The sequence below is a fragment of the Hippoglossus hippoglossus genome, chromosome 14, assembly GCF_009819705.1.
Source record: "Hippoglossus hippoglossus isolate fHipHip1 chromosome 14, fHipHip1.pri, whole genome shotgun sequence".
Classification (NCBI taxonomy): domain Eukaryota; kingdom Metazoa; phylum Chordata; class Actinopteri; order Pleuronectiformes; family Pleuronectidae; genus Hippoglossus; species Hippoglossus hippoglossus.
In genome coordinates, this window is record NC_047164.1 from 9,760,562 (window position 1) to 9,784,504 (window position 23,943).

General features: G+C 41.2%; 1 protein-coding gene across 3 annotated transcripts; it reads right to left on the reverse strand.

The window, feature by feature from the left end:
- Positions 1–1,879: 1,879 nt before the first annotated feature.
- On the reverse strand, positions 1,880–21,293 carry crebrf (creb3 regulatory factor). Of its 3 annotated transcripts, XM_034606578.1 has the most exons (11): positions 20,831–21,293; positions 13,816–14,051; positions 13,373–13,461; positions 12,813–12,938; positions 11,272–11,447; positions 8,907–10,114; positions 8,581–8,778; positions 8,040–8,229; positions 7,835–7,908; positions 7,451–7,570; positions 1,880–7,066 (listed from the first exon to the last, which is right to left on the reverse strand). In XM_034606578.1, exons 4-11 carry the CDS (start codon positions 12,921–12,923, stop codon positions 6,948–6,950), a joined length of 2,196 nt encoding a protein of 731 aa, XP_034462469.1. In that variant the 5' UTR covers positions 12,924–12,938; positions 13,373–13,461; positions 13,816–14,051; positions 20,831–21,293; the 3' UTR covers positions 1,880–6,947. The 3 variants fall into 3 exon arrangements, with proteins under 3 accessions (XP_034462469.1, XP_034462467.1, XP_034462468.1); XM_034606576.1 differs by lacking the exon at positions 13,373–13,461 and having other exon boundaries at positions 20,831–21,291; XM_034606577.1 differs by lacking the exon at positions 13,373–13,461 and having other exon boundaries at positions 8,931–10,114; positions 20,831–21,275.
- Between the last annotated feature and the right edge of the window lie 2,650 nt (positions 21,294–23,943).

Genomic DNA, 23,943 nt, shown 5'->3' on the forward strand with positions numbered 1-23,943 from the left:
AACAGAACCAGGTTTCCCAAAACGACACAAATTTACTTTAACACATTGTCATTTACGCTCTTCTTCGGTTACAAAAAGGGAACATGTTTGCAGGGTTAGTTTTTCTATGCAGACAATAGCTTCTATCTGCATTTAAAGGCTGATTATTATACAAATTTGGTGAGGTTTTCGTTTTTCTTCAAGTTTAGGATTTGGGAAACCCAGCCCCTTTGTTTCTGCAGGGAAACCCCCTCCAGACCGACAGAAGGTGCCGATTTGTGTTCTCATATATTTGATTAAGGCACCTGGTTCATCAGGCATCATATTCAAAATATTTTTTTTCTCTTGTTCATGTAAAAACCAAGTGCAAGGTGATGGTCTGTTGACTCTCATATGAAGAAAACTCAATGGAAAAAAAGAAAAACAGGGGTGAGTGTGTGGACAATCTAAACCAAAAATCTCTTTGTGCTCATTCAATAGCAGCAAGTTTGAAATCAATCATTCGACTGAGAGTACAGTGAGATCAAAAAGTCATGCAACAACCTCGTGACAATGAATATGAAGTTTTTTGGCAATTGGCCATGTTTTTTCTTAATCTGCAAGAACCCCGGACGTCCCTTGATTCTCTCAGTTCTATGCAGGTTATCATCATGCAAAAGACATTACTCCAAATGCATCTTACATTTCTGTATGCATCGAATTTACACAGAGGCTCGTCAGCGCGCGGCCTCTGGAGATGAGGTGTTTTTACAAGCAACGAGGGTTTGAACAAGATACAACACAGTTGAAATGCATCGGAATAAAAATCTAAACCCTCAAAGCCAGACTCTGGGACCTGAAATCACAGCTTGCGGGAGGTAAGGAGAATATGTGGGATAACTGATTTCACAGATGCGGAATTTGAATGTAGTTTGGGAGCAGTTATGCAGAAAGAGCTGCTCCAGTAAATATCATCATTTCGTCAAGTTTTTGGGGTAATTATAATTTTTGCTCCAATATGTTTTTTGTTGCAGGGCGGTGAGACCAAATCCTTGAAGTTTCTGCTATAAAACCAAACCAAAAGAGCTTAAATGCTCTATAGAGCAAATTACATTTAATAATTTTATTCATTTTTGAATCCAAATAAATATTCATTCATTATTTATCGTTTATTCAAAAAGTTATTCTTGGAATTCCAATTAATTATTACCAAATATTTCCACTGGAGATCATTCTTGAAAGTTGAACCAAATTACATATTGACACTCATGATAGTAATCTTATGTTGACCTATATAATATGTGTTTTGATTTGGGGGTTATCTTGAAAATCTTGTGTCTTGGTCAAAGGGAATAAAGATCCTTCATCGTGTCCGTGCAGTGATGTTAAATCCAGGAGTCTGGCTTTTACAAAACAGAAAATGGTATGTTTAACAATAACGATCACACAAATCAATAATACAGAAATCCTCAGTCTGTTGTGGTTGTGAGCAAAAATCAGTGTGAATCTTCTTCTGATTGGTCCAACAGGGAAATCACGCCATCAATCTGCAGAATCAATCTGCTCTGATGACAGTTATCGGACAATCATCAAATGGAAAATGTGAGTTGGATCTAAACACAGATGCCAATTTCGTTCTTGGATCATTTCTTTGATAAAGAGAAACAATCAGCACCACATGACAAACCACAGCTGGATCACATCTGGAAATCAAGAGTCTGATCCTTCGTGAGAGCAAAACGTCGCAGGTTGTGTTTTTTGAGTTGAGAACGTGAATTCTTGTGACAAGTCTGTTGGCCGTTTTTTTCAGTTTGTGTCAAGATCGTTGCACCATATTGATTGACATTGATAAGTCATAACACACACACACACACACACACACGTACAATATTTTGTACAGAGTAAAGAATGGCGACAATAATTGGAATATAAATATATTTTCTTTCGGTTTGTATATGTCATCACTTACAGTATGTCAGATAGAAGAACGATATTACCCTGATTTGCTGAAGAAGAGCTTTATGGATCCACTTAGCTTTTATTGGACAAGAGTAGCACAAAGTTACACACTCAATTAGCTTAATATTTGACTGAATAGGATTCATCAGAAAATCAAAAGAAGAAGGAATAATTTTACTGGCGTGGATTTTTTTTTTTTCACTCATTTCCTTGACTGTTAAAATGCCACAGAGTCTCCTGGTTTGAATGTAAAGTTGCACAGCTTGCACCTATCACGTTAAATGTGAAAACCTGTGAGGACTCTTGCTTGAACAAGGCTTGTGATCGCCTACAAAACGTGCACGCCGCTCTTGCCAGCCGGTGTCAGCCAGCGGCCCTTTAACCACTGTTGACCCCCTTCCACACTCGGGCAAAATTACGGCTGAGAAAATGCCTCGGAACATTGTCCAAAAAGGACGCAACAAAGCACGAGTAGTTTTTTCAGGCATATTTCACCATGTCTGCTACTTTAATCAAGATTGTTTTGAGCCAATCAGGCTGAATGGTTTTGTTGTTGTTGTTGTTGTTGATTACCGCACATTAGCAGAACATGTCAGAAACGTCAGGCACATCTCTCCGTAACTGACACGTCTGCTGTCTTATTGTTTTTATTTGTGTGTCTCTGAAGTTATTTAAGAAGGCAATAAGTGTCCGGATTGAGTCTTCATTTGTAATTGGCTTGCCATACAGTACAGTGATATAGTAACTTCCCCAGAGGCGGCCAGGAACAACGACTTTCAAACGAGCTCTTCCTGCCCGCCCCAGGCTCAACCCCTCCTCATTAAGTCACAAGTAGAAATCAGTTTACAAATGATAACAATATAGCTCTCTGGAGAAATGTGTCTACACTGTACATCACCCTGAAGAGGAAGCCAAAGCAGAATCAGTTTTTCCATAGGAAACCTCTACTGAAGGCAAAATGAATCATGACACCAAGGGGGTCAGCATCAGGATCAACGTAGGGGCCCTGGAATCAAAACCCTCTTTTTTTTTCTTTTTTTTTTTAAGACCACAAAAAACACAATCCTCACAGTCCCTCCTGACCAGGAAGTAGATCGATCCTATCGATACACTGGGCTTCTCAAAGCCAAGCAATGATACGCTCTCACAAGATACCTCATATCATTACACGGCTCCAGAAACATTTGGATCTAACCCTCGTCAGGCCACACCCGCACTCCTTTCTCTTGCTAGTACATAGACCTAGCCAATTCAGGTAATAGACCTATCCTAGCAAGTGGTCATCAAGTACACTTGCAGCATTCACACCAGGCCTTTTAGCAGCAAATGGAAGAAAAAAATGCTTTTCTTTTTGTTTTTTGTTTTTTTTTCTTTTTTGGACAAAGTGCTTTTGTTTTCAAACATATAAGATATAGTATTCTATACATATATCTAACATTTATAAGATACATATTAACTTATAGTCTATTTACAAAAATGAATCACGACTAAGAAAATAGCTATGGACGGCAGGGGAGAGCAAGTCATTAGGCTACAACTAGACTAAGAAGTCAAATAAGAATCATGGATACTCGTCTCTCTAGTATCAGAAAAAGCACCATTTCTCCCTTTTTAGACAAAATGGATAACAGTAAAAATATATATAGATATATATAGATATATGTGTGTGTAGCACTACCTGTTATTCACTCACATGGTACAGAAAGACCACAGCTCTGCATTGCCATCGTCATTATGTGAAGGAGAACTCTCTTCACTTCACACTAACCTGAATTTATCAAGCACTTATTTTTCAAACATATTGAACTCTGGTTGAATATTGCACTTCCTGGGAATGGCAAGAGTTTCCTCTGAGCAGGCAACGGGGAGGGAAGCATTACACAGGCGTCATGCATTGTTAAAGGTTGGGACACGCTGCCTTTTTGTGGCCGGAAACTTTTGTGACTTGAGTTTTGATGAGCAAACGTATGCTGGGGACTGAAGGCGAGGCCAGGCAGATATAAAAACTGAGCAGTTCAACCTCAGAGGAAGTAATGTCACGACCAGGAAGATGCTGAATTCAACCAGCTTCACGGTTAAAGAGGGAATACGTGTGAAAATCTAAAAAACAACGCAGTGTTGAATCCAGAGAAGTCTGGGACAGAAATGGCTTTGTCGTTCTTACAACAGAGAGAAAGTAAATAAAGATGGACGGCTCCCCAAAAGTGAAGCCAAAAACTTCTTGATCGCCCCCCTGGTGGCTGGCTGCAGTACAGGATATTAACTATGCCTCCACCATGTTAGTGGATGGGAAATGGACTAAAAGGGCTAAAAAGGGCATGGGAAATACATTTTTCTCTCAGATGCTTTCTGTCATTTTAGGTAGTTTTCGAGTTAGTTTGGTTTTAATTAGTTATTTGATGTTACAACAAGCAGTGAGATATCATTGGTTGACAGCTGAGACTCACATGCGTTTGGTTGAGCGTGTGTATCAACAGAACCTTTGTACAGGATGTCAAAAGACGCCAGCAACCATACCCGGGGTATTTTGGCTTCATTTTTGTACAGCAGGAGGAGGTGTAGACTTTGTCCATCTTTATATACAGTCTATGTTATAGCATCTATGACAACACTGCCCTCCCATCTCCACACTGCTGTCCTCTGAGTTTCCTGGACGTGTCCCTGTCTGCGCTAAAGACAGCCTGTCCTCATTCTCTTAATAGACCAGACTTTAAACTAGACCATTACTTGGCGCGTTGTGTTTTAAATAAATCCAATCCTCTGTATTCCACATCTCCCTCTCTCCACTTGGAGAATCTGACAAAACAAATAGTTCCGCACTGTCAGGAAAGCTAGCAGGCAGCTAAAATTACAAAAATATAACAAGAACCTTTTTTTTTTGGTTTTTCAGTTTTTCCTCTAAGTTTCTAATGCAAGGATGGGCTATAGAAATGTGTCATGCTTAGAAATTAAATCAGGTGTCATGAAAAGTGGCATCTCACCTTTGAAAGGTATATCATTTATGTTTTTTTATATACAGTACTTCAAAACACAATTCAGTTATTATTTTGTTGATGAACTAGACCTCGTCTACAACAGATTCTTGAACAGGTAACAAAGAAACATAACATTTTGGTTATTGTTGGTGACATTTTAACAAACAATCATAAAATGTAACATAGCTTATCTACTAGTGCTCTTGGTTCTTGTCCTAGGTAGAGCCATTAACACAATTAGCATGTGGAGAGAGGAATCAGTTCAGGAATGAAGTGCTTAGGCAACAAATTTTCTGGAGAAGCCCACAGATGGGGTAAAAATGTTAGAAAAAAAAAATGAATGTTCCTTTTCTGTACAGAATTGGACCCAAGCTAATTTCACAGTTCTATGAAGTTCCCTGACCCTCCCACATTTCTTACATTCAATACGGCGTCAGGTAAGCTGTGCAAAACCTTACTTTAACAGGCTGGTCGCCGTTTCGTTGCATGTGTCTTTGGTACAAAAAACAATCAAAATATAGTGTGCAAATATTTTTTGTAACTCTTAACGAAAAATATCCGTTAACCCTGCCCCTGACCCTCCCCCCAAAAAAGACAAAGTACCAAAAACCATAAGTAATCTATTGCAGAGCCCTCCTTATATACACAGACTCTGTGGCATCCCGCAACGAGAGCTTCCATTTGTTTTATATACATTCAGAACATCTTTAAACAACTGAAATACACCATAACCCCACAGGTGTCCCCCTCCTAACATTCACTGACATCCTCCCTCAGGGTAAAGTAGTCCTCTCCTTGACTGGACCTCGGGGAGTTCTGAGCAATCGCCTCTTCTCGTTCAGTCTCTCTCACATACTCAGTCAGACTTACAGAAACACACACACACACATACATAAACAAGGCACAATGAATAGAACTTTGATCAAACACTAGTATGAACACACCAAACTGTTAGCCTGGTCAACTCTACTGTACAAAAAGTGGAGCCGGTGCCATTTTTCACTGGGAGACACTTCTATGTACACGTGTGTATGACTCTTCGAGGAGATGGATCACTGCTAATGTCTTCTTCATCACCACCATGATCTTCCTCACAGTCCACTCCCATACTGGCAAAACGCCTCCGTTTCACTCAGTCCAGTTATAACTAGCACAAGGCCAAAAAGCACCAAACTACATGCGCTTCCTCTCCACATGGTCAAAAAACCTCCTGTCCAGATAATGAGCCGTTAAGCTTCCTCCTGCCTGCAACAAACTCCACCCCAGCAGGATGTCACTTAATTCCTAAGATTCAACTTTTTTTTGGAACATTAATTTCAATGAGCTGATTGGCAAACAGGGGATGGCATGAACATATTTAGGCCTTCAATACAAAATATAACTTGCCACCCTGTAACGAGCGTGCTGCTTTTTTTTTTCTGCAGCTGTCTTGGCATCCAGAGCCATTTCCATCAAAGTGCTTTAACTCAGTGGGTCGAGTTCACATCACGCAGTTCAATTTTGTTGCCATGTGAAGCGAGGCTCTTCTAGGAAAAGATACCTGGAACCTTTTCGATCTTTGATGGGGTCCAATGTTCAACGGTTGTTCCTCCGTCATAACAATCTCAAACAGACTGTGTGAAAGTATTCCAGTAGTTGCACTCGGGTGACTGTCTGTCTCAGCCTTGGAAGCAGACCTCCAACAGATCCACCCCAACACAATGCTATGTTAAACACATCTAATAATCACCAGTGGATTTAGGACGTGCTGTTAGCTATACACCAAACCATCCTTTGCTTTTAGAGGCGCGTTTCCCAACAGATGCTCACGATGGGTTGGGAGACAGTGACTCTGCATGCAGTTTGCAGAGACAGAAAGCTACGGTGTAGGCCATACAGGTGCATGGCTTTAAACAAGCACACATACATACACACACAGGGAGTTGTATGTGTGTTTGTGTGACTAACAATGTGTATGTGCGCAGGGTTGGAGGGGCATGCAGAGGGGAGCATAGTTACAATGGGACAGCACGGTGGTAATATTTAGCCCACTCCTCTCAGTGGACGGCGGTTTGTCTAGATTTTGGAAGTGGGAACTCGCAGGCCGACCAGTCCGCCAGTGGGATCTCCGCGTCCGGTGTTCTCCAAGATCTTGTTGACAAATTCTGACGTCTGCCCGGCAACTGGGGATGCCACTGCACACAGAGACAGGCAGTTATGATTTATTAATGTATGTGGTCTATTATTGTCTGTTTTTTTAAGTCTTTTTTTCCCAGCCTGTTGCTGCTTTGATAAATTTATTTTTTGTTATATAGTGATTACGATATATGTTATATATATGAAAAACAGACACTGGAAGCAGCAATGGGGCCACAGCTGCTGTGACCCCATTGCTGCTTCCGGTGTCTGTTTTTCAATTAGCTAAGTTGTTGTCTGCAAATTAGGCACTGACATTATTTGTTTTAATTAAATATAATTTCAAGTACATATTTAATCCTTAATCCACAAATTACACTATGCGTGTTTCTGGTGACTGGTTGGATTTAAATGACTCATTAGTTCCCTTCTTTAATTCTCACCAAGTGTCTCCTGGATGAGCCGCTCCAGGGTGTCAGTCATGTTGGTTGTACGAGGAGTAGAGTCCTCCACTCGCACCACTATCTCCTCCTTGATGGTATTGATCACGAAGAGCAGCCGATCTGCAGGAAGAGAAACATCAGAGCACAGATTACACACTCATGAACGGAAATTACTGATTCAAAACACAGCAGATCTGATATTTTGACAAATCACAATATAGTTATTAATGATTGCGTTTTTAATGTAACAAAGCTTTAACAGATACTATGCAAAACAACAAAAATATTATGAAAGGGAAATAAAAAACATTTGATAAGAAATTTACAAACAAACTATGAAAATTGGATGTAGAGGTTGAAAAAGTGAAAGATGCAGTAACATACCATATTCTGTGCTGAGTCCCCAGAGCTTCACCTTGTTTGCTTCATACTGGGCTTTCTTTTTAAGACGACAAGCTCTACAAAATGCAACAGATGATTGGCACAGGGAAATAAGACACACTGCTCTCCAACCAGCATCCTGACTTCAGCTAGCCTTAACTAGAGTGATCGAAATAACATATTACTACTACATGTATGCACGTTTTACCTGGACGCCAGCTTGTTCTTCTCCTTGCGGGACCGGGGTCGTGCAGTCAGCGGCAGCTCGCTCACAGGTGTCAAGTCGCTGATCACCTTGTTCAGTTTGCGGAGCTCGGTGCCGATCTGCAGCAACTTACGTGGATTGGGAGTCAGGTCTTCCACATCCGTGCGACGTGACTTCTTCAGCATGTATTTTCCTGCATGACGAGTGATAAGAGATTGTTTTCACATTTAAACTGTTTCAACAATGACTCATCATCAACAGATAAATGCAGAGCAATGACACGGCAAAAAGGTGGGGATTTTATTCTCATCTCGGTATATGAAAATATGATTTCTATTCTAAGTGAACCTGCAGGTTTTTAAATGGATTTCTAATTCTGCATTAATTTAATGTTAGTTGATGTATATGGGATTTGCTTGGAAACACGGCGAGTTGTGGCTGCTGTTCTAAAAAAATGCAAACAACGACCTTCCTACTGAAAGACTGTACTAAGATATACATGATGTGAGCATGTGTGTGTGTGTGTGTGTGAGAGAATGTTTACCATGGAGAGGCCCGTTCTTCTGGTACAGGTTGCTAGGCAGCGTGTGTCTGTCCCACTCAGACGGCTTAAGCATGCGTTCCTGTTTTGAGGGGGTGAGCTGTTCGCTGTACTCCCAGAAGTAGCGGCGCTTGCCTCTCTTCCGGCTGGAGACTCCTGCTGTCAGGCCTTTAACGTCATCCATCAGCTCCATGTCACAGCCTGGAAGAAGTTGCGGGACGGATGCAATTTGAGAAAAGGAAAGATAAGTAGGGAAAATTATGGTAAAACGAAGACAGAAAAGTATTTGTTAATGAACAACATCCCAGCAATTGGTTACATTTGTTTACCAGATGTACTTTGATGAGGGCTACCTGGCTCAGAGAAGGTGTCACTCATGTCATCGTCCTTGTCTGCTTCGTAATCTTCATCCTCCTCCTCCTCCTCCTCCTCCTCCTCCTCTTCTTCCTCCTCCTCCTCTTCATTCTCAGAAAGCTCATGCTCGCTGCCAAAACCCTCATCATGGTCTTCGTCATCTAGCTCCAGTCCGTCGCCTTCCTCCTCCTCCTCATCCGCTTCTTCCTCATCCTCGTCTTCCTCGTCCTCCTCCAGCTGGGAGGGGGCTCTGCCGGCCAGTCTGCTGCGGGTCAGGAACAGGGAGTAGTTGTGTTCCTCCTCCTTGCTCTTCTCCGTCCCCTCTGCAACCAGAACGCCACCGCTAGCACCTGCCACACTGTCGGCGATGCTCACCAGCCCAGAGGTGGTGCCCTCCATGGCCTGACTCGTCTCCACGAGTTGAGGCACAGTGGCAGTCCAACCTACAGGCATCTCTCTTCTCCCTGTCCCCTCTGCACCCTTCTCAAAGCTCGCCAGGCTGCTGGAGCTACCGGCTGCTGCATCAGGACATCCCACTGAGGCGGCACTAGCTGAAGTGGAAGCTTCTTCTTCTTGGGGCTGGGAGAGAGGTAGAGGCACATCTGACATCTCAAAATCAGTCTTGGAGGGCAGGTTGGGCTGAGCTTTATCCACTGCGCTAACACGGACTTTAGCCTTCCGCACAAAGACAGAGCCATGGGAAGTGGGGGCTGCCATCTTGGCTCCTCTGCACTGGGTCTTGCTTTCAGCTTGGCCGTGGTTCTGGGTGAGACTGAGCTGGCTCTGGGTCTTAGCCATAGTCTCAGTGCTGGAGGGGACAGGTCGGGTGGCTTTTTTGGAACTTTCAGGGAAGTCTGGGAGAAAACTGCGGGAAGGACGGGATGAAGAACTTGGGGAGGGCCTTGCAGTTCCTGGGCCGGATCCTTTGCCGGGGAACAGGGGTCTCTTACCATGACAGGGAAACTGGGATGGTTGAAGCGGAGGCAGAGGGGAAGACAGGGTCAGATCAGCAGGGGGGTAGAGGGCCTCACACACGGGCAGTGAATCCTCACTGTTGAGTTGAGCCAGTGTCGGTGTTCGACTGATCACTTCCTCATCCTGGTAGGGACTGGAGAAGTCATCCAATCCAAGGAAATCCACCTCTTTGGTCCCCCAGATGTCACAGCTGGCCAGCCGTGTGTATCTGTAAGCACAGAGAGACGCAGGTCTATCAACAGTGAACAGCTATTCTATAGTTATATATCCTTTAAATGTAATTGCTTCCTTTTTTTCGGTCCAAATGTAAACATAATCTGTTGTAACTTTAATGACTCTGTCTCTACCCATGGAGTCCTAGACATAAACATACTTTGACAGAGTTTTATTGTTACAAAGGAACCAAACAGAGACTTGGGCTACATCCTCACTAATCCACCTTAGTTTTAAAACTAGAATGATCCCTGTCCAAATGAGTCTCTCAGCCTCATTATCATCACACCATCAATACATAACACTGGTCATACAACAGCCAACAACACTTGAAAAATAGCTTACGGTCGAATACACACTGAATGTTTAACATCGCTGTCATTAATTATCCATGTTAACTCAATTTAAGTTCTCTGGATCCTTCACATCTTTGTACGTTCATGGTAACAGAGTATTTGAAGCTGTTGTTTTCGAGTCTGAACGATGCATCTGCACCTCAGTTCACACCCCCCCGAGCACATGTTTTGCACATGTTTATGATTGTATTTACTCCTGTGATATTTTTTGGTTAATGTTCAGTTTATTGTTTTCTGCTTTTGTAAAAAGTGACAGATACCTGGAGGCAGTCAAACCTCTTCATACCACGAGACAGAAATAGATCACAGGGGCAACCGAAGGGCTCAGAGACGGTCTTATCTCTACATCAGGAAGTTTTGACACACTCACACAGACACTGAGCTGTCTCCCTTTCATTGCGATCCAGAAACAGTTCCCATAAAACAATTGGAGCTAGCAAACAGCCGCGTGGGACTAGTCTGGTCAGTCGAGGTTGTAAAAGAATGACTCACCCAAAACATACAATGCTTTCCCTCTGTTCCTCTTAAACGTGACGCCAATCAACCTTGTCAGCAGCACATTCCCCGAAGCTCACAAAAGCCAGCACTCTTCTACCTCAGGTTTAGGCTTCAGAGACTCTCCCCTCAGCTGACACTCTTTTCTATCTCTAACCCAACATCCTGTATCGTCACCGCTGAATATTAGTTAAATCACAATCTATTCGCAAGTGATGTCATTCGAAATCTTATTTACTTGCAGCTATTTTTAACTGGATGTAAAAAATAGGCTAAAGCCGGTAAATAAACGATCCCATACCTGGTGAGGTCCTCCCAGTAGGAGTCCCACTGTTCGAACGCCGGGGTGCTGTGGACCGTGTCACACTCGGCCAAACCCATGAGCTGATCAACGCAGCCCTCCACCTCCTTTCCTCCATCGCCGATACCCACCATGCTGTCCCCACAGGGGCTCTGCCTGTGGGTCATGTCTCTGTCCTGCAGTGAAGAGGAAAAGATGGAGGTGAGTCAAGCACGGATAAATTAAGACATGAACCAGTTGCATTTCATTTCCTGGAGAAGAAGGTCTGGATTTGACAGGAAGAATTTGAATTTATGTTGGATTTGTCTGCCGAAAAGTGCAGTAAAATAAAGGTTTATAATTATTATCATTATTATTATTGTTATTTCTGCAGAAAACACAGCCTTTGTTGCCTCTTGTCTTTACAAGGGATTTTTTTTTCAGTCAGTTTAAGAGGCTATTACGTTAACCCATATCTGTCCACACTGAAAACTAACTGGAGATACGACAGGTCATCCTCCATATTAATGTGTTGCTATGCAAACCGAGAGCTCGGCAGTGAATCACTGTTGTTTAGTCTGGAGCAGGGAGGAAATTGAGGTGGACACCTGCAGCTGACAGACCGAGCTGTGACAGGTGAGCGGTCTGTTTAAAGCTGCCTCATGCCACCCACCTGCGAGTCTGGCAAATGTCACATGGGTGACAAACAATTAGATACAGATCGCTATTTAAAAGGCCACGCTGGCACCTGTGCTGACCACATGCACATGTTTATTTACAGCTTTTCAATGACATTTAAATCACATCCCTCACATTTAGTAGTACTATGGCTGAAAACCACTGAAAATGTGAGGGAATAACACACGACTGAAAATCCTGATGAGAACAAATCATGTAAAAATCTCTTAACACTCCACTCACATATAAGCGATGCAGAGGAGGATTGATACTGGACATTTCAATTTACATGCACTTTTCTGTGAAGATGGTCTATTGTGTTATAGCAGAAAAAGCAGCAGTGATGCTTGTGTTCTCTGTATCATGTAACCTATTTTTCTAAACAGCTGGAGATACCCATGCTGAGCTGAGCTGGGAGCAACTGTAATGACTCAAGTGTTTTTCCACTGCCCAACATGGGAAGGTCAAAGGTGTTTGCCTTGATGACCCACTGGAGGTGTACTGAATCTCACAAACCACATTAAGAGGCTGTCGTCTGCAGCCTTTCATGGATCATCTCACTGCGACCATTTTTCTTCATACAATGCCTCCCAAGAATCTTCACAACTTATCATTTTTGAAGAATAGCACTACCAACATTGGATTGGTAAAAGCCAATATCAGAAATAAAAATAGTCAATGCATGAGGAAATAGAATTTTTTCGAGTTTTCAGAGGTTTGATTTGAATGAAAACTCGAAAAAATTCTATTTGCGTGAGCGTGAGCAGCCGTGACTGATTTTTAAAGACATCAGGCTCAAAGGAAAAGTGATTGTGTATCTGTGTGTGTGAGTGAGTGTGTGAGTGTGTGTGTGTGTGTGTGTGTGTGTGTGTGCAGTAACTCACCATTTCGTACATGAAATCTGGGTCAGAGCTGGTGGCGAGCAGATCAGTGCTGGTCAGGACCTGGTCAGCAAATGAGTAGTTTTGAAATGCGTCTGCAAAGGGAGGCTCCATCCCAATGATGCTGGGCTTTAACACAACAAGAAAAACAGCAAATTTAAGATAAATATTCAAGGCATCACCCTCACAAAAACAAAAAAAGGTGCATGTCTCCTTTAAAACTATACGAAAAAGTAGCTCAAGGAGTCAGTACAAAACAGCTACAACAATAACTTACGGAATTTCTTAATTTTACACACCACATATTGCTATGTAATTGTCTTTTGTCACTGAAGTTTACAATATGAATGATAATGTGATAAAGAATGTGCAGAAGGGAAAGAAAACAGCATCATTTGAAAATGAAGAACACTCAGGGCGCCACAATCATCTCCTCTTGAGGCTGATTGTGTAACGTTTCTTAATCCAGCACCACACAGGACAACAGAAAAAATAATACTTCCAGTCAGCATTGCATTGTTTCAGGAATATTTTTCCAGAGGATCAGCAATTCATTCACTTACTCGTTCCCTGTTAGCACATCTGCCCCCAGCAGCTGTTTGGATGCAGTATCCTCAGAGGTCACACTGATTATGGGTCAGTCTCTCGCCTCCTTCAACACCACTGAACTCTATTTCAAATCTATGATACCATTGGTCTGTGCGTGGTTACTGAAAAGCGTTATTCGCAGAATTTTCAGATTTAGTTCCATTTAAGTTGTGTTGATAGAATCAGTTAAGTTAATTTTAGTTCATATATAAAGATATATTATAATTCTGTAACTGTAACTGTAAAACTAAAAGTCCATATTTTGTTATCATTCAGAGTATGGTTGTCATGGTTTTTCAAACTGCTTCAGACATTTCTGTTGATTCCACAAGTGTTCACATTTCCAAGCTGTCAAGCCATAAGTAGAATGGGGCCTTGCCTCCCTGTTTGATTTCCCTCCCTCTGTCGCACTTCTTACCTGAGGCATTGCCAGACACAGCTTAGAGCTCCAGCGGGGGTAACCTCTGGGCCTCCTGTCCAGTCCCAGTGGTGTGAGGTTGTCGGATCGGCACAATAAATTACCGCCGAGGGCGATAATCGCAGATTGCTGGTGGATGCAGCCTACACGGCTGGGGGGAAGGGAATAGGGGAGAAGACGTCAGTTACTTGACTCAACCTGGTCTGGTCTGCTGTGGTTCTCTGTGTGCTTTAGGTCTGTGGTAAAAAATAGAGAGCGTGCACAGAGCAGAAGAATTAGAATCAAAAGAGAAGCACTCAAAGATATAACCCACCAGTTAAACAAACCTTAACCACAAGAGTTTGTTTGGGACTCTGCATCAAACTGCAACAGTATGAGCTGAACTGAGTGCAAACCCAAAAGGAGCTACACAATAATATCATATTTGATTTTGAAAAAGACAAGAATTATGAAGTGGAACATGAAAATGACAACAAGGACTGTGAAATCACCTACTGAATCCATTCGTGGATTAATGGTTTCAAATTATTTTAAGAAGAAAAAATCACTAGTTCCTGCCTAAGATGTTAATGTTCAGGGTTAACAGATTATTACAGAATTTAAAGTGTTTGCTGGAAACAAAAAGTAATTTAAATGTGTCAACGTTTTATAAACCAAATTCCACAACAACAAAAAAACATTAAAATAATAATTAGTTTCACTGCTTAAATCAAGAATATTTAAATGTCAACAGAAATCAAATATATGCTTACAACAAAACAGATGCAAACTTTAAAAAGACTTGTATAAATTATCATTTGATCGTAAATCAGAAATATTAGTCCACATAATTTGCAGTTATAACACATTTGGAGTAATTCTAGTAACTTTAATTAATTGGGTTATGTCACAAAGTTATAATTTACTCTCCATCATTAAATGGAGAAAATAACATGTATTTTCAATTATTACATCATAATTAAAGGAAACAGGAAAACAGTGTTGCCATGGCTGCAAGCGTAAATTGCAGGAGCTAGCAGGCTAACAACATTTTAGAGGTTGAGAAATATACTTTTATCAATATTTATATTGATAGTATTTATTAAAGATGTCCATTCACTGCCAGCAATGAAGCATCTCTCCATCTCTGCTGCTCATATTATCTCACTGCCGCTGCACAAACAAACTAAATTAGTCTGTTAAACAAACACTGAGGCTCAGGGAAGATAACTGATTATTACTGCCTCCTCTTCACGAGTGAATTGAAAGTGAATTTATGGACCTCGGATGCTAATGCTAACTGGTAGGTTATTTTATAATAGAATATATATTAAAGAGACATTAATTCAAATGAATCGTATGTTTTTTTAATTTTTTCATGTACCAGTCCAAGTCAGCGAGAATAACAGCCTGGCCTTTTTGGCAGATAAATAAATTCTGTATCTTTGAAGGAACACATCATGGGAAACAGTCCCAGTCCTTCCAAAAATGCTGAACTGCTGCCTCAGGCTTCACTCTGTTTACTGATAACTGCTGGATGTGAGGCTGGGCCTCTTGTCTGTATCTCCAGTGCTGGATCTACAGCCAGATTTTCTCTCTGCCTTCTCTGTGACCGTTCGGAACAACTATAAAACACTTGGTCGAACGTCACCTCGTAAATACAAGCTGTGATTGAGCAGAACCCGACCCCAACTTTTGGGAATCAGATCACAGGAAAGTCATAAACCCCGAATCTGACTCATCAGATCCCTGGAATGAACTGAGTCATCATTACAAAGGGTCCCGACCATGCATGTGTTAAGAGAGCATGACACTGCACCACAGCCACACCTTGCCTCCATAGTGTTCAAGTATCCACCCGGCAGGCAATTCTTTTTTTTTTTAACATAAACATACATTATTTAAAACATTTTTTACTCCTGAAATTATGACTTTAGTCAGCCGATGGTTTTGTGTTACCATATATTTTATAAGCCTTTCCTCAAAGACTAGAAAAGTGATACATTAGGCAAGGTATTTTCATTCAGGTCAACAGGTAGAGTTCAGTATCCAGTTCTTATAATAAATCATTATCAACAATGACAAAAATCATTAGACACACGTTAAATCCCTTTACCATGTAAATATAAGTCTGCGTTTAACAACACTTCAGTCTCCAATTGATCTAACCCCAATCTACATATCTTTGACTGTGGGAGGAAGCCAACCCGCAGAAATGCAGAACATGCAAACTCCACCCAGAAAGACCCTGGCCGATTTGAACCTGGAACCCTCTTGCAACAGTGTTAATCCCCGCACCGCTGAGCCGTCCCAATAGTCATCCACCATAGCACCGAGCACAAACTTTTCCAAACTCAGCAGCCTCTGAATTTCCGTTCATAACATCTGTTCTAAGTCAAACATTCATCGGATGTGACCTTAACTCCAGTTTTAGCCTCACGCTTGTTTCATTCTCTGTTTGTCATTGTCTCACATGTGATGATGTTCGGTCCCTTCGCTGCTTTTGCATAGCAGACAAATGAGAATCTGCATGATGACACAACCCAAGCAGCTGACACACACTTCTCTCTGATGCTCAGAGGGCAACATCACTTTCACTTGGTGCTGAACGACCAAAATGAACTCTCACCCCTGAGATCTGTCCTCAAGCATCTCCTCACTTTGCAAAGAGACAGGAAGTGGCAGAGTGCAGAAATCATACAACTGAGTTTGTAAAAGCAACACCTTCATGAATACCAGAGCACAAGTCGGGGCATATAAATATGCATGTACACACAAGACCACAAATAAATTTAGAAGCCCCACCTAAGAATACAAAGTGTGATTATTATCAAATCTCAATGTGTACTTCTGTCCTGGGCAGCTGAGTCTGACTTCACTGGTAGCAGAAGCAGAATGAGATAACATATGGCCTGCAAACAACAATAACAAGAGCATTTCTTCCACAGAGAGAAATAGAAACAGCCTACATGTGTTCACACTGACAAACACAGAGTCACAGTGATTCTCACCTCTCCACTCAAAGCTGCGCTGAATATTTTCCAGTAGCAGAGTTTAATATAATCCAACTCACCGCTCAGTAGCTGACACAGGCTGTGATGTAGAACCGGATATTTATGGCCTGACAGGCCCCAAAAGATTTGAGCTGAGTTTCTGTATCAGGGTTCGGTCACACTTAGTTCAAAGATGAGTGCCAGGATTAGATCTTTTCTTTTTAGCTCTTTGGGACTTAGTTCCGTTTAGGGTCAAAACGAATCTTAACTATGGTCAGGGTAAAAATGTTAACGAATGTACCGAAATTCTGAGTTTCCAAACTGTTTTTGTACTTCACAAGATTTTTCACAGTCAGTAGCAACTTTTTCAGACACCACATAATATATCATAAAGCTACAACAAACAAGACACCCTTATAAACAGAGTAGTGTTCACTAAAGAAAGATAAACTGATGAGGTAGCGTAGGGTTTACATCTCAAAAGAGCACAAAGCGCTGGCTCGTCACTCTCGGTTATTTGATTGACTTTTGATTATGTTGACATGATGCATTTTGGATACATCATTCTTTACTGCTGCAGTTCACATCCAGAACAGGCAATCTCTCCTTATGCCCTGGGGGGTTTGTTCTTCCCAGTATCCACTGACAACAAACTTTTACATATGGGGTCACAATGCAATCGCTGTACACAGGGAAGGCTTTCTGTTTCAATGACATCAATGCCCACAATAGACTCGTCAAACAGAAAAGAGCATCTGCTGGGGTCACAGCATTATCGTAAAAATAAAGATGTGCTTCACGGTGCCGGGATTAGTAGATTTATCAATTAGTTAAGTGGCAGAAAGAAAACTAAAGTCTGAAAGTCATTCAGTTTACAACTGATTGTCAGTTATCAAGTAAATATGCCCAAGCATTTTTGTTATAAGTGCCAAATATGAAATGTGGTTTTGTGGTAGCGTGCCACAATAAGTGAACATTTTAGGCATTTAATTACTTTACTGTGGCCTGCACCAAACTGTCACTCTCACAGAAGATAAATCAATCAATAAATTAAGCAGTAATAATAGTAACAATTATCTGTATTACTATATACACAGATTAATGAAAAAACATGTTTGGAAACACCATTCGCCTCTTTTATCTTTGAATCTTCTCGTACAATCAGTTCCACAAATAAAAAACAACAAAACATTTATAGATTTAGAACAGCTGACGACTTTTCTCCTCTCTGCATCAGTTCCTGTCCAAACAAAAAGAGAGGAAGCTGTGCCTGTGCTCCACCATCATGCAAACAGCTCACATTGCTGCCTCACAACATTGGACAGGATCCAAGTAGGCCAATCAGCAGAGTCTTATTTGGAATGGGTTACCTACTGATACCAGTCAGCTCCTGATCCATGCAGAGATAATAGGCCAGATATGTCAGTCTGTTTACATGTGGGAGAATATCAGCAAATACCACGAAGTGGAATATGGACGATCACTCACCATCAATTTTGCTTGAAGGTTTGTGTTTTTTAAGATTTATTTTTATGGCTATTCTGATATTGTGTTGTATCAACAGGCAGATCAAGTCACTATGACTTTACTTTTTGGGAGCCAACATGTCGTCCATCTTTATATACTATGGTATTACAGTGGGTTTTTTTACAACCGAATTTTTGACTCGTCAAACACTAGTGAAACTATCATCATTGTTAACTGCTGCACTGCATTGACATTTCTGAGAATGAGCCATTGTTATTAATGTTATCAGTTCCACCTGAACTTATCCTGTTAACACAGGTCATAGCTGTCGGTCAGGAGGCAGAGTGGGTCGTCCACTGATGACCAGCTAAGGCAAGAAACTGAACCCAAATTGGGTTCCCGAATATCAGACCAGCACAACAGGTCAAAGACAAAAGGTGAATTAATCTGATTGATTGCGAACAATACAGAAACAAGAACGCTTTCATATGACCAGTAGGGAGACAACCATTGATTATTATCTTTATCTATTAATCAAATCATTATTTTTTCCAATTAAACTGTCAAACATTGGAAACTGAAAAATGTCCAACACAATGTCTAAGAGCACAAAGAACCTCAAACAGTTCAAACCGAAAAATATTGAGTCTTATATGATGTAAGATCCGTTGATAAAAATTGTTGCCAGTTAGTTTTCATTCGAGCGACTTATCATTACAGCTCTAGTGAAAAGCTTAGCAAGATTAAGGTTTGAAAGGTTTGCTCAGACAACAATTAGCAAGTGCTACTATTCAGGTAAACACATTGGTCAAATCTAAAATATGAAGAAGCCCATCTTGATTTTACGTTCACCGTCAAGGTGTGCATTAAGGTTTGGGCAAATGATGATATTTTCAAGCGAATAATAAACGTGTGATATCTTGATCAGGTAATTTCCATAAAATTCCAAATGGCACTTTAAGTGGTAGCAGCACATGTGGTTTTAGTAAACAACTGTTGTTTTATCCCTCACTGTTTCAAAAGCCATTGTTGTGGATGACCAGCTCTGGCACAGACACTGCTGATAAAAGCACAATAAGCTGCAGTTTCCAAAAACAATACAAAAAAAAGCCACAGAGCCAACAAATTAACACAAGTACAGAATGATGTGGAGCAGAGGTAGGCATTTAAAATAGATAAAAGGTATATGAACATAATAATCCACAGAAAAACATATTAAACCATATTCCTGTCTTTCCTCATTCACATGCACATCCTGCAGCAGCACAAACATCTCCATCCCAACAATGATCAGCATCCAACAGGCAAGTGCAGCTTATTCTAAACACCAAAAAATACATAAATGTCACCAGCATTTACCCAGCCTCTGCACTCAGCACAGATCCTCAGCAAAGCAAAACAAACCCTCAGTCTAACGCATAGTGCCAACACCCACCTAATCTCGCCTTTCGATTGGCCGAGCGCACACGACGTCCCGCCCCCAGGTGTGTCTGGGTGGCTGCCACAGCTGTCAATCGCAGGGGGCTGGTGCATGATAAACAGCCCTTTTCAATCTAGGTTGAGGCAGAAGATAAACAAGTTGGAGGCCTACATGCCCGTGGCCTACATAGCTATATCTGAACGAGATATAAAGTCAAATCTCACACTTTCTGCAACACCTGAATGCGACACAGAATTACAGCCAATCAATGAGTCGCTAGTATCCACACAGGAAAAAAAAACAATGATGTTTATTTTATAAAATCGAGTTTTAGGCGAAAATCCAAACTAATGCATCATCCTAAAGAAATAATGGTTTATGGGATGTTCTGCGTGGGAGTGCGAGCTTCGTTCGGCTGTGCTATTTATCTCGGATCACATGGAAATTTCTGGCAATGTCGAGTTTTTTTCCAGCAGCATTGTTTAGTGTCGGGGGGGGCGTGTACCTGCCGAGATCTCGGGAGTCAGTGTTTTGCATTTCACTGATCCACCGAGGCTCTTCTGGTCATTACTACACTTTATTAACGTACTGCAACAATACTGAATCCACCTTATGTGTAAGAAAGTATATTATAGGATATTTGCAATAGTTTAAAAGTAGTGTCGATGACAACCTTCTTGCATTAGTGCAGCTTTTAACCAACTATAACCGAGTTAAAGATGTGACACAACTTATAATGAGACTCTTTTAAAGGGGGATATATTAGCTTACACAGCCGGAGTTTAACATTGTAGCAGGTTACGCCCCCGGAATGTTTGTGACATGTTGGCTAGCTGTTCGCTTTCTGCTCACAAACTCTTTCCGCTAAAGCTCGACAAGCTGCAAAAAGCACGACCAAGCGGACACATCTGCGGTGTTTACTTCGGCCGTGACCGTGCGGGTTCAACGCGGAACTGCCGAGCTGTGCTTCCCTTTCACCCGCAGCTCACACACGCCAAGTATGGCCTCCGTCCGCCCCCTTCCTCCACCCAGCCGAAGCCCGATACACAACAACAACTGACCCGCCGTTAGCTTCGCGGCTAATCCTCCGCGAGAAAAAGCCCACTCCACCGGGGGGTGCAGCGCCTGCCCGCCGCACAGAAACGGCCCCACTCACCTCGACGACGCCCCCACAGGCGTCCCTCTCCGCGTCGGTCCTCGTGTAGTCTCCCGTGCCGGAGATAATAAGGCCCACTTTTCAATGGAGTCCACACGCTGCCGCAGCTCTATCGGGTTTGTTTTGTTTTTCTTCTTCCTGACGGGTTCCTGGAAAGCGCGTGACTGCCCGACCACGTGGTGCAAGGCCGGGCCAATGGCAGCAGCGCCCCGGTGGAAACATAACATTTCACCAGATTCAATAAACTGTGAGATTAAAATAAATATCCGTGAGCTTGGCTCGTATCGATATCGAGTTCATAACGTGGTGCTGTGAGGGGGCCTGGCTGCAGGAGGTCCCGTGGCCCAACACTTTTTTGGGGGGGGCCACTGTTGGCCCCCACCGGAGTTGACATCATGTTTCATCATGCAGCCCAAACACCAACCAGGGCCCTGGCATTCAAATGTGGCTCAAATTATTAATGTGACCAAACAGAACAAATAGACAGGGGTTATATTTCCACCCATTTGTTTTGTTTGTAAGCAACATTACAAAATAAGAACTTTCCACGAAACTTGGAGGGATGCAGTATAGGTCAGGAAAGAACTCGGTTGATTACGGATTTCTAATTTTCTTTCTTAAACATTGTGGGATAGGCATTTTCACCGTTTTCTCAGAGTATAATTCATGGATCCTGATGACAAAAAGTCAGGCATATTCAGAGGACTGATATCTATGTGTGTGTGAAATGTGGTGCAGCTGAATTTAAGGAGATAGTTTGGCCTCGGCAGAGGTCTGCTCTCTATTGATTGCCACTTTAGATTGTTTTTTAAAACACAGTTTGAGGACTGATTTGTCAATCCTAGATGAAGTTATCTTTAGCTCGCCCTTTCATAATAATGGCTCAGTGCAGTTACATGGTAGCAGTGTTAGGACACATCAATGTACTAAGACTACAGATTCATAGACATAATGAGGGCCTGAGCATTGAATACGCGTCATACTTTGAAGAACTACTCTGATCACCTTTAAATTTTGTCAGTCTAATCTCAAGACTTTGACAAGGATAAATGTAAGTATTTTTTAGCTTTTGTTGAACGGTACATCAAACTCCTGGCTTATATTTTCAGTGGCTGTTGTTTACAATGAACCATGAAATGGATGGCCCCTATAATATTAGCTATTTTTTTTACAAATCACCATGCAGCTAATACTTGACCATTACTGACAATAATCCATCAATTCATTGACCTTCAGTTATGCTTCAAGATGTTTACCCTTATCAATGCGGCTAAAACCTTTATCTTGATGATATTCTCCTTTACACTTGACATCTATTGCACTTCTGTCCGTCCTGGGAGAGGGATCCCTCACATGTGTCTCTCTCTGAGGTTTCTACCTTCTTTTTACCCTGTTAAAAGGGTTTTTTAATAGTTTTTCCTTACTCTTGTTGAGGGTTAAGGGCAGAGGATGTCACACCCTGTTAAAGCCCTATGAGACAAATTGTGATTTGTGAATATGGGCTATACAAATAAAATTTGATTGATTGATTGATTAATAAAGAGTAGGGTAACACATGAATGAAGGAAGGGGACTTTATTTCACTGCTCTAGCTTCTTTGTATTGGAGAGACAATGGTTTGTCAAGAAGATACTGTCAACAAACTCGAACTCGTCTGTAGTTGCCATGGCCAGAAAACATGTATATGAATCTGTGGTTTGTATACATCATGATCATTTCTATCCCAATGGCAGTCTGTCAGAGCCCTCCTAGTGTTTGCTATGTATTTTTATGCTATTTGAATACAAGTTTTAAAAAAAAGTTGTAACTCTTTCTTCCAGTGGCTAAAACTGGGGCTGGTTTTGGCCAGTAGAGGGCAGACTTCCCAAATCTAAACTTACCGCTTTACTTGTATCAGAGTATTTGACATTGTGTTGTAGGTACTTTTACTTAAGTAGATTCATGGATAGGGCACTCTTACTTGTAATTGAGTATTTTGCTCAGTTTTATTAACATTCAAGCATTTTTACTTTAGTTGAGTGCATGTTATTTACATTTGTTTTGCTTATACACTATCTTGTTCTACAGTCAACTGCTGTTGTGTTTTTTAAATGTGCTCTATAAATAAACTTGACCTGACTTTTATAAGATGTGCCTGTGCCACACTTCAGACTCCTAACAGCGACACAGAACAAATAACATAATACTATATAGTGTTTTTATATTACAAATACTAAGTCAGTTGTACTTTCCGATCCACAGAACAGTCTCGGGGCAAATCATTTCAAGACTGCCAATGTGATGTAACCAGTTACTGATGCCAACGGGAATGGTGTGTCTTTCCGTGTAATCACCTTTATCCAGGCATCATTTTTAGAGGCTGATAGAGAGTTGAGCTGTTGTTAAAACGATGTACAACAAACCTGGTACACACGAATGTGCTGTTTGTGTCTGTTATTGCAGCTCTGTAGCCCTTTTTAAGGTTCCATTATTAACATTTACCATCACTGACACAATATGTCATTACAATGCTATAATTTAATGCTTTAATTTAGTTATTATGATCTGCATTTGCACAAATTACTCAATCATAAAAAAATTAAAGGGGATTATTATTTTGTATGTCTGTCTCTCATCAACCTTTTTTTTATTTTTCAAGTTGTACTTGGTAACCTTGGTGGAGATGCACTTGAAATTACTGGTTAGCCAGGAAAGTATAAATAACAGTTTGCTTCAATATCAGTACATTTCACTTTATTTTAACAGGATAAGCCAGCCTGTATCAATATTGCTGTCCATGGAGTTTTTGTCAGTTAACTGAATTCATATAAATACTGAAGACATGAGAATAAAACTTGGTTAAAAAGTAGTAGGTCAGTAGCTGTTTGTTGTGAACAGCTTTGCTTGTCATTTGTCTTGTATATGCACTGATGCTTTTACACCATAGAAGTTAATAACTCATAAAAGATATTTAGAAGTTGAAGGAGTAACAATGTTTTTTAAATGTTCTTATGGATGTTAGTGTATTTTACTAAGAGTCCTTGGAGAATGCCTATGAGATCCCATCATAAGTCATCTCACAGTCAACTTATGGTAGTAAATAAAACTGTCAATGGTGTATATGCAATTGGAAA

Coding starts and splice junctions, on each gene's coding strand:
- crebrf (XM_034606576.1), bottom strand. Junction 8,230..8,580: donor GAAGAACGGGCCTCTCCATG/GTAAACATTCTC, acceptor CTCGTCATGCAG/GAAAATACATGCTGAAGAAG. Junction 7,909..8,039: donor AAGAACAAGCTGGCGTCCAG/GTAAAACGTGCA, acceptor TGCATTTTGTAG/AGCTTGTCGTCTTAAAAAGA.